The sequence below is a fragment of the Rhagoletis zephyria genome, unplaced genomic scaffold (assembly GCF_001687245.7).
Source record: "Rhagoletis zephyria isolate East Lansing unplaced genomic scaffold, Rhagoletis_zephyria_1.1 Rzeph_scaffold_00842, whole genome shotgun sequence".
NCBI lineage: Eukaryota > Metazoa > Arthropoda > Insecta > Diptera > Tephritidae > Rhagoletis > Rhagoletis zephyria.
Genome location: NW_016157926.1, coordinates 16,198 through 28,263, shown reverse-complemented (window position 1 = coordinate 28,263; position 12,066 = coordinate 16,198). Strand labels below are relative to the sequence as shown.

At 32.2% G+C, this 12,066-nt stretch overlaps 1 protein-coding gene across 1 annotated transcript in view; it reads left to right on the top strand.

The window, feature by feature from the left end:
* The window catches only part of wun (wunen), a 76,961-nt gene that overhangs the window by 53,814 nt on the left and 11,081 nt on the right, over nt 1-12,066 (top strand). The window contains exon 2 of the mRNA XM_017614511.1: nt 626-777. Coding sequence (XP_017470000.1) covers nt 626-777 — 152 coding nt within the window. The remainder of the gene's footprint in view (nt 1-625; nt 778-12,066) is intronic.

Sequence of the window (12,066 nt, the reverse complement as noted above, 5' to 3'; positions counted from 1 at the left end):
TCACGACGGTGTCGTAAGTGTCGTATTGTTGTATGTCATAAACGCCTAAATATATATTAAGGGGATTTGCAAAGTACCATCAAAGTCGTATTATGCCTTTTCGCATAAATAAATAGTTGGTTGTGGTTTCAAGTTCTCTAAACATTTATTTAAGCTTTTAAAGTTTACGACATACAACAATACGACACTTACGACACCGTTATGAATCTCTCAAATATGATTATTATCTTATAATTAAACATCGATTGAATTTAACCACATGTTTTGCATTTACTTATTTCAGTTGTGAATTATATACGCAAAGATTTTTTTAAATATCATGTAGGTTAAAGATAAAAGGACAGCATTTTTCACAGGGCACAGGTCGGCATTTTAAATAAATTAAGGTACTGCTAAGTACAAATCAATAATTGAACTTTTATAATGAATCTAATAAATCATCTACTTTTTTCTTTGCTTGGATTGTAAAAATATTTGTGATAGCTTTTTTGTAATTATATATATGGTTGAGGAAATATAAATAACTATGCAGTTTTAAGAAAATAATATATAATTTAAGTGTTTTTTTCTTCTCATTTTTAAAATTATTTAATATTAAATATTCATTTGTCTATTTCATTTACAGTGGGTTTTCCGATTTTATTATTTTACCTATGGGGGTCCGCCTACCAACGTGGGTTCTTTTGCGATGACGAGTCCCTGAAGCATCCATTCAAGGAGTCAACTGTAAAGAATTGGATGTTATACTTTGTAGGGCTGGTATTGCCCATTGGAGTGGTGAGTGAGATTGACCTCAATAAATGTTGTTTCGTGAGGGCCATCAATAGATATGTGTGTATATATGCGTATATACAAAGTAATTTATTTACAATAAAAAAATTTATAATTATGTGCATATGTACATACATTTCACATTGTATTAAAATTTGTTAACAGCACATGCATACATACTATTTACAATGTACATTGTACATTGCATGTACAAGTAATTTTTTCGTTATTATTTGGATAAACCCCATTTATTTACGAGTTTTTATGACATGGTGTTTCGAGGGGAGCACAAATTGACACAAACATGTGCATATGTATATACATAAATATATAGATACCTCGCACTTACTTATTACTACAACCAGGGCTGGGAGTGCTATCCGCATATTCCGGATATTTGAATATCTGCTACACTGAGGAAAAAAATTTTGGAATAAAAAAAAACCCCACTTACGCGGTTTTGTATTTTGTTGATACGCGGTTTCCTTCTTTAAACGATGATATATTTTCATGTATTTATAGGTAACTAGTAAATTATAGGTGATACAATCAAAGTTGTGGAACAAATATTGGTAACGAAGTGATATTCTGCCGAAATCCGCAATAAAATCTGCGTTTTGCTAATTTTAGTCCTGCAATTGCCACGCCCATTTCTAGGGGTTTGTCGCCTTAAAGAAAAATCTTGCCATATAATTATTATATCTGGATAGCAATTCTATCGGAATCCATAATAAATTTTACTTTTTGCAAAAACCCGATGTTTAACACCTTACCAAATATATCTTAACATAAGTTTTCGAAAAAAAAATTCCAAATAATTGTTGATTCTCACAAAATAAACCAGCTCGTCATAAAAAAAAAAATATTTAAAAAATAGTTCTTGAAAAACCCCCAGTTTTTGGAACCACATTTTTTATAGAGAATTAAACAAGTATTACGATGGTATAACTTTAAATCCCTAATTTACTGGTCTTCGCTATGCAAATCAACTTCAAAAAGTTCAACTGTTAATAGCTAAGTTAGCTTTAGGATAATCTTGACCACCTTATATATAGAAATGTTAAGCCCATTTCTTAGCTTTAAAATGGCATTAAGATGAAGTCTCTGTGATCAGCAGAACCCGAGATATAACGATTTGAAGGAGTACATGATTAGTCAGAATCACAAAAAAATTCAAACTTTGACAGATCATATCTCCAAAGACAAAAGCGAAAAAAAATTCCTCGAACACGTGTTAGCTTATTTTATGTATAAATAAAAAAAATTTTAAGCCAATCAAAAGTGTGGCACCAAATTTGGTGTCCGATATGAAAAAGAATTTCGTATCTTTGAATGCCCCAATAATTGGATTGAACACTTGTCCATTACTGTACAAATATGTCACTAAAAAGTGCATAATTTAATCTTCAACAACAACCCCATTACTTTTAGGCACCAGATGTCAAGTGTGAAACATTTTGTATTGCCCATTTCGAAAGCGATTAAACACTTAAGTTTCCAGTTGTTCGCGCCATTTGTTGATGTTATTAATTCCTATTTGCCATCGTCAGCTGTCGAAATGTAACAATTTAAAGTAGCCTCTTGGAAAAACATCGTCACGTTATATACGTTCTCGCATAAAATAAATAAATAGATAAAATTTTGTCATTTACTCGTATTCAATTTAGACATACACTGAGGGAAAAAAATATTAAAATCAAATAGAAACGTAATTGATCTTACTATAAACGTCAACGAAAGTACTGTATATTAGTAAATATTCAATTCAATTACGCGCATATTAAAATGACCGCGTTCGTACTGAAAAAGCATCCGTGAAGTGAGTAATCAAGACAAAAACTAAAAAAAAAACAAGTAAGAAAGTCTAAGTTCGGGTGGAGCCGAACATTAAATACCCGGCGCAAGTATTAAATATATGTTTTTTCACCTTTCCGAAAGCTACCGCTAGATGGTAAGCCGAGGTGTATCAATTTTGAGTAAATTAGCGTCCTTAAATTTCGAAATATTGCAGTTTCAAGCATTTCTGAAATGTACCGTATCGAAGATTTTGTATTTCTTCAAATTACCGTTATATGGGATGTGGGCGCGGTTATTGTCCGATTTAAAAAATTTTCGGCCATTTGGTATGGTGTACCATGTGTAACTGTGCCATGTTTGGAAGAAATTGGTGCAGCGGTTACCAAGATATACATATGTAACCATAAGTGGGCGTGGCTACGCCCATTTTCCAAAAGTTTATAATATTCTTATTTTTCGTCTAAAAATTATTGCAAATATCAATTTTGAGTGAATTATCTTCAGTAGTTACTAAAATATCGCAGTTTTCGTATTTCTGGAAATTACCGTTATATGGGAAGTGGGCGTGGTTAAAGTCCGATTTCGCCCATTTTCAATACCAACCTACCTTGGATTAAGGGAAACCTACATACCAAATTTCGTTGAGATATCTCAATTTTTGCTCGAGTTATCGTGTACACGGACGGACGGACAGACGGACGGACAGACAGACATGGCTTAATCGATTTCTTTTTTCATCCTGATCATTTATGTATAAATTTGTCTATATCTATCTCGATTCGTTTTGGCTGTTACAAACAACCTTTATGTGAACAAAATTAATATACCCTTGTGCACAAGTGCGCTCGGGTATAAAAATTTAATTTGCATGTTGCCTGCAGTGGAATTCGAACCCGACCATCTCCGGATATCAACAACTTGTGGCAAGCATCTTTGCGCACTCAGCTACACCCAGGCATATAAATTTGCTTTCATATGTCGAATATCCATCAACACCACAGCACGAGATTTGTACGGATAAACATGTGTGTGTTGTCACCGCTCTCAGAGCGGCTCCCTGCATGCTTGGGGTGCAGATGTGAACAGTTAAATACGTGCGTAATAAATTTTGTATTAATATTGTATTATTTTTAAATACGAAAATTTTTAATCGATAATCAAATATAAAGTATTCATTTTTACTATGCATTATTTCCCTCAGTGTACTAAACATTATTCATATCCATATGCACGATTCAGAAATTTTTTTCTTTGAATTATTGGATATTGCTACGTGCATGAGAGCACTGAAAATCTCTATATTTATTTTACCTTTTTGCACAAATCCGAATTTTAGCCAAATCACGTATGGTAAAATAGGTTTAAAGAGCTTGATAAAGTGACGTTTTCATAGAAATTTTCGATTTAAAAAGGCAGTTAAATTCGTCTTTATATTTTAGGAATTTGGGTGTTTGGGTTTCGTTTTCACCAAAAATTTGCTTGATATAATTTTACTAGAAATACATTAGGCTGGGTATTATATATTATGATATCTTAGGTCTAAGCTGATTGTTATTGGCCACGAAAGATTAATTTAAAACTTATCTTTAGCTCGCGCAATTGAAGCAAAATGTATGAATTTTGAAAATGAAACTTTGGCTTGTAATACCTATGGAATGCGTTAATTGTTATAAACAGGACGATATATCAAATTAAAGGTTATTCAATTTAGTACCTCACGTTCATTTATCATCTTTCAATAAATCTACAAGTTTTTAAGATATTAATGTAAAACTTACAAAAACTATAATTTTCCCTTATGAATTTTCAATTCTTCATTACTTCAGTAACAAGGTGAAAAATACAAAAAAGTGAGTAGAGATTTATTTCAAATATGTTCGTGCTTTCGGATGTTTCGATAATATTAAAAAGACCATAGCCTTGGTCACGTAGATTTGGCCAGTTTTCAAGATCGTGGTAAATAAAGTCAAACATGTAGTTATTGTCAAAGATTAGAGATAGTTTGATAAGTTAATAGTAGTTTCAAGCATATATGTAAGTATTTACATACATTAACATAATACAATTACGGTGAGAAACGCTCATTTTAAGTCCATTTGTGCCGTCTTGAAAATACCCTGCAGAAAAAAATTACCAATTGATAAAAAATAACCTACTTGTAGTTAGCTTTTTTGCGGGATTTCTATAAAATATATAACTTGTAGTTAGCTACAAAAAGCTAACTTGAAACAAGTGGACAAGTAATGCAGGAGTAAAGCTCGAGATTGTTTTCTTTAAACGCGTTTCTATTTAAATATCCTGCACTTCGCAAATACTTTTTCGAATGGAGGACAAATAAAAGGAAGATCGAAATTTCATATTATCATTTTGATTTTATGTCTGACGGAGTTCGAATATGGGACCACCAACAGCAGAATATGTAAACAAATATGAAATGTAATGAAATAAATAAAGTAAATAAATAAAAAAAAGAAAAAAAAATATTTTGTTTTTCCTATTGATATTTTATGCCCAAAAGTAGTTAGTTACAAGCTAGTTACATCAAATGCAGAGGTAACCACCCTTGACTTTTATCTAATGCAANCCTATTGATATTTTATGCCCAAAAGTAGTTAGTTACAAGCTAGTTATATCAAATGCAGAGGTAACCACCCTTGACTTTTATCTAATGCAGAGGTAACCAATATAGTTAGCTTTCGTCAAAGAAAATATACAGATAATATGTGACTTTTAGCTGCTTCCTAATCAACTTAAAGTTAGCTTATAGTGAGATACATTTCCTGCAGGGTAGGTGCANGTAACAAGGTGAAAAATACAAAAAAGTGAGTAGAGATTTATTTCAAATATGTTCGTGCTTTCGGATGTTTCGATAATATTAAAAAGACCATAGTCTTGGTCACGTCGATTTGGCCAGTTTTCAAGATCGTGGTAAATAAAGTCAAACATGTAGTTATTGTCAAAGATTAGAGATAGTTTGATAAGTTAATAGTAGTTTCAAGCATATATGTAAGTATTTACATACATTAACATAATACAATTACGGTGAGAAACGCTCATTTTAAGTCCATTTGTGCAGTCTTGAAAATACCCTGCAGAAAAAAATTACCAATTGATAAAAAATAACCTACTTGTAATTAGCTTTTTTGCGGGATTTCTATAAAATATATAACTTGTAGTTAGCTACAAAAAGCTAACTTGAAACAAGTGGACAAGTAATGCAGGAGTAAAGCTCGAGATTGTTTTCTTTAAACGCGTTTCTATTTAAATATCTTGCACTTCGCAAATATTTTTTCGAATTGAGGACAAATAAAAGGAAGATCGAAATCTCATATTATCATTTTGAAGTTATGTCTGACGGAGTTCGAATATGGGACCACCTACAGCAGAATATATAAACAAATATGAAATGTGATAAAATAAATAATGTAAATAATAAAAATAAATAAAAAATAAAAAAAAAATATTTTGTTTTTCCTATTGATATTTTATGCCCAAAAGTAGTTAGTTACAAGCTAGTTATATCAAATGCAGAGGTAACCACCCTTGACTTTTATCTAATGCAGAGGTAACCAATATAGTTAGCTTTCGTCAAAGAAAATATACAGATAATATGTGACTTTTAGCTGCTTCCTAATCAACTTAAAGTTAGCTTATAGTGAGATACATTTCCTGCAGGGTAGGTGCAGAATGGTTTCATTAGTCACCGAAGAAGCTCATTTTTCGCGGTTTCTAAATTTGCCGTTACATGGAAGTAGGGGACGTACAATATACATACATACATACATACATAAATATTTTAGTTAATTCCATAATGTGGAAAGTTGACTGTAGGTAAATGCAATAGTCTTTAACATATCCTGGGAAAACCTTTTGTGGACGATATTGCTTTGCATTCAGCTTGAAAGGAAAAATCACTCCCTGGCACACTTTTCTGTAATCCGGTTCTTTCATTTAAAAGTTATTTATGGGGAAATCTTTTGAGACGGCGACATTTTGCGTACTGGCATATTGTTGCCGCNTTCGAATATGGGACCACCTACAGCAGAATATATAAACAAATATGAAATGTGATAAAATAAATAATGTAAATAATAAAAATAAATAAAAAATAAAAAAAAAATATTTTGTTTTTCCTATTGATATTTTATGCCCAAAAGTAGTTAGTTACAAGCTAGTTATATCAAATGCAGAGGTAACCACCCTTGACTTTTATCTAATGCAGAGGTAACCAATATAGTTAGCTTTCGTCAAAGAAAATATACAGATAATATGTGACTTTTAGCTGCTTCCTAATCAACTTAAAGTTAGCTTATAGTGAGATACATTTCCTGCAGGGTAGGTGCAGAATGGTTTCATTAGTCACCGAAGAAGCTCATTTTTCGCGGTTTCTAAATTTGCCGTTACATGGAAGTAGGGGACGTACAATATACATACATACATACATACATAAATATTTTAGTTAATTCCATAATGTGGAAAGTTGACTGTAGGTAAATGCAATAGTCTTTAACATATCCTGGGAAAACCTTTTGTGGACGATATTGCTTTGCATTCAGCTTGAAAGGAAAAATCACTCCCTGGCACACTTTTCTGTAATCCGGTTCTTTCATTTAAAAGTTATTTATGGGGAAATCTTTTGAGACGGCGACATTTTGCGTACTGGCATATTGTTGCCGCCACAAAGCAACTGCACTGCCAAGTGCGGTTTCTATACCTTCGTTAATAAACAGCCTCATTGCGAGAGTCGTGCCGAATGCAAGTCGTTTTTCGAGAGTCGAATCGTATCGAAAATTTAGCGTCATTGCCTAAAATTTCCACTCGACTAGTGTATTAAAACGGAAGAACTTGGCAGCACTGCATAGTTTTCGACAATTTTCGTCGTTTACTTATTTCAGCACGACAGTAGACAATGCTAATGTTGTCGAGTCGTACAATTCAGCCTAATTTACGACTTACGCAATGAGGCTGAATACTTATTTGTGTAAATATCAACAAACAACTGGCTCAAAACCTATTTTTTATTAAGGTATAACTTCTTGAGCGGTCAGACCTAAAGCTCGTGGTTTTCAGATATTTATTTGTAGGTTCTAAGGAATAAAATGACAGGTATTAAACAAATGTGCCACTTACCAAATGCGGTAAAAATGTCTGCTTACAACTTTAACTGAATTTCGCGTATTTTATAAAACACGTGAATTTTCTTGTGGTATTCATTGAGCCGTACTTATTTTACATTTATGGATATAAAATATACTTTCTCAATTCAAGCATCCTATTTTAAAGGACAATTGGCTACTTATCATTGCCGAAAAATCTTCTTGAGAAAACGCGTGATCTGTGCGTAATTTTTTACTTATTAATGGTTTTTCGTTGAGCACAGCCAATCAAGGGCAAAAAAATTCATAATATTTTGTGTTTGTGTATTCGAGTCTGTGCAAAAAATGCTCACCTCTAAAAATTATTTTAACGGTCAGTACTGGATAATCCTTGCTGATATAAATGCGAGGGGTTTGTTTGTTACGCTTCCACGCTTTAACTACTCAACCGATCTTAATGCAATTTCGCACATTGGTGTCATTTATCCCAACTTAAAAGATAGGACAGCTTTTATCCCGATTGCATAAAGGGGCGTGGCACCTCCCATACAAACGGAATTTTTCATACTGCGTACCTCTGGAAGTATTTGTGGTAGAGTACTAGAACTTGGTATGGAGGTATATGAAATCTATGCTATACTCATGGAAAAAATGTTGTTCTTGGAAAAGAGCCCGGGGCACCTGCCATACAGACTGAATTTTTTTATACTACCACCTGTTAAAGAATTAACTTTAATTCAACGCATTTTATAAGTTCAATGAATCATCATAAAATGGATGTCGATTCCTGAAATGGTGACTCTTAGCATAAAAAGTGTCATAAGGAGTTTTGGAGACAATTGCATGATCTACCCTTTTAGTCTCACCTATTTTTATATCAAATCTTACGGTTTATCTGAAAAATTGTAAAAGTCAATTTATGTGACCTTTGACCTTGAATAATTCTTTTGAAAGATCTGGGATCGATAAGGACTTTTCATATTTCATTTATAATGACGTTCGTTACATTCGTACCAATGTTCAGCTTTATGCGAGTTACTGCAACTTTTAAAATCTAACTTGACCGGGCTAATAGAAAACAATTTTGAAAATATGGTTTAAAGAGAGTAGCAATTAAAAAATATTAGTTACGCGGGTTATAATGTACTTCAATTGGGTTGACAAGTGATCATCTATGAAAAAAAACTATGTTGAAAAAAAATTTTTTTTTTATTGAAGTCCCCGTCTCAAAAGATTTTCCCTTATACAATTGAAAAGACATTTTTTTAGAAAAAAGCTGAAGATCCCTTTAAGTTTTTCGATATAACTTTGGTAAATGTTACTCGATCGGTACGTAATAATTACCAAATTGAAGGCGAGACGTAATGTTACTGATTTATGATAATAATATGATGAAAATCGTTCAGACTTTAAACAAATTATTTTAAAATAAAAAAATGTTGATCTAAATTTTTTGTAATTTTCCTATATTTGCAATTTTTATATTGCATGCATAAACATAAGTAAACTAATTAGTGTTTCTAGAATTTGTGTATGTTCAGTGTTTCCATACTCATTTGCATAAACAAAATTTTTCCACGATGATGGAAAATAATCGCTTTTCTATTAGAGCTATCGAAATTGTTCCCAAATTTTCAAAAATTCGCAAACTATAGCCAATATTAAAAGAAGATTCGAATATTTGGAATCAGTGACCAAAATACACGCCAGCAATACATATTAATGCTGTTCTTTACATCTTTTGACTATAGGCCAGTGCAATTATCGTGAGAACAATTAAAATTTTATCGAAAACAGATAACTTTGAGATTAACGATAAGCTAATGGGCTGCGAGAAATGATATTTGTCTTTATATTTTGCGTTAAAGGATTCATTATCAAATAATATGCACCAAACCTTTTTGCTGAACCCAGAATTTGTAACAAGAATTGGTCCTATTCGACTAGTGTGCTGTGGGTCACTTGGCGGTCGATGCGCGGGCTTTTACAATTAAAATAAAAGACTAATATTTTGCAGGCTTCTTATTGACTTCATGATACAATATATTTTCACTATTACCAAAGGATTTGAGAAAAAATAGATTTTCGACCAGCCCTAAAATATGTACATATAAAAAAACAATATTTAAAATTTCTACTGGTGGGACAGGTTTTAGTGACTTGTTAAAGTAATTACGTATGGAGTAAAAATTTGCTTACACAAAAATTACCGCTTTCTTTAAATTTGTTTGTAATTATTTTCCAAGAGATTTATGAAATGTAGTAATTTAGTTATATGTAGGTTACTTAGGTAATAGATATAATTAGTGGGATTTTTAAATTTATGTCGTTTTCCTCCTTTACATGGGATGACCCATCAAACAAAAAATATTAAAAAAAAATAGGTAAGTTGAATCCAAAGCATGTTTTTTTCCGCTATGAGAATTGTCACGCAATTCCGATGATGGCAAGGAGTTTATGTATCTTCCTTAGACGGCCAGGTTGATCATAAGTTGTAGGTGGATGACAGATTTAGTAATGTGTTAACCATATTTTTAATTTGTTTGTTAAATTTGAAATTTGCTAAATTAAGCACATATGCGTGTGTTGAGTGATATTAATCGAAAGCACAATAGAAATATTTTAGTGCCAGATGTGTATGTATTACGATTGACATTTTTTGTATGTGTGCTTAGTCCAGGGTTGTATTAACGATTACAACGAGATTTTATGTTGTGATGAGAGAAGAGTTTGGCATGTTTGATAGTCACATTAATGTCGATGTTTAAAACATATGTAGCTGAAATTGACATCGATTTACCATCAATTTCGTGATATGTATTACAATTTCGACATCGATGGGAAACATCGAATTTCATACCGACATAATGAATAGCGGTATTCTCGAATTCCTTCAAAGCCCTTGCATGGTGCAGAGATTGCACGGTTTGCAAAGCTGCCCCATAGGAAAACCGGTTTCTGCCGCGCAATCTCTGCACTATGCAAGGGCTTTGCAAGACTTCAAAAATACCCCTCATATTTTAAAGGCATCGATGCATCGTTTGCACTCCTAGCTAAGAGTCTATGCAAATAAAATACAATTTGAGTAGACAATAGCATACTTCCGAGTGTATTTCTGCCTTGAAAAAGCTTCTGATAGAGTCCATTTGCCGTTCCTATCACTCCATTTGTGCAATACCACCAAGACGCACATTACAAATTGAAGGAGAAGCTCCGCCAAACACTTCCGAAAATCTAAGCTGCTAAAAAAAATTAAAAAAATAATTAGACACGCCCTGCTCTTTCATTACCGGGGACCACATATCTATGGCCAAAAATCGAGACATTTCTAAAGCATGGTATCCGAACGTACAATTTTATTTTTAGAATAAAAAGACATAACATCCTTTAATACAGTTTTATTCAAAACAACACAAAGAAAAAAATTTAAAAATGATCGCAAAAGTTTAAGACACACCATATACATATCGTCACCTGAAATGCAAAATGTCGTAACTAATAAAAAATTCAAAATTCTTTTTTTGATCGATATGATGGATTTCATCGGATTACAAATCCCACATCATTTTATGAAAAAAAAAAAATATCAGTCACGACTTTTTCCATTTCAATTACGATGTTGTTACGTCATTTAATAATCAAAAGGGGAATAGCCAAAGAATGCTAAAATGTCCCTTCCCTGTTTATATTTGCGCCACTGCACCTACAGCTTATAATTTATATATCCATGATTTTTTTAGGGAATTAGTATTATTTTTTATAATCTCACTAAATTCAAGTTTCAAAAAAAAGCTTAACAAAGAATTATATAATCCTTAAAAAAATTTGACAAGAATGAAAGCCTGCAATATGTATAGCGAGAGTACCAGTTTGACAGAATAAAACATGACCAAATATCATAGAAAATAACGATGCTGGCTATGTTTATGGCTCCCTTATATTCTATGTCCTTTGCGATAACGAAAGTACTGTCACATTTGTACGAAAAATTGTGTTTGGGCCAGAGTACAGGGAGACTCTTATAAATTAATAAAGTAAACTCTGAAAATCGGGATAAAGGAAATCTGAAAAATCGGGACATTAATACGCCCCGACTATAAAAAATATTCAATGGGACAACTTTCTTAAAATCGGTACTGTCCCGCCAAAATCGGTACGATCGTATCTATAATACACCGTATCTATAATACAAACGTATTTGAAAAAATCAACAAAATTGTCATCAAAATGCGCAAACTATTTAGACAGGATTTTTAGAATTTTTTGAGTATGCACTTTCATGGCCCATTCAATTGCTACATACCCAAAGGTTTTTTTTTTTTAAATCTGTATAAAATAAGTGAAATTTTATTGAAACTTGGTTGATTGTTTTTTAGTTTTTGTACAAAGTTTGAAACTTGTA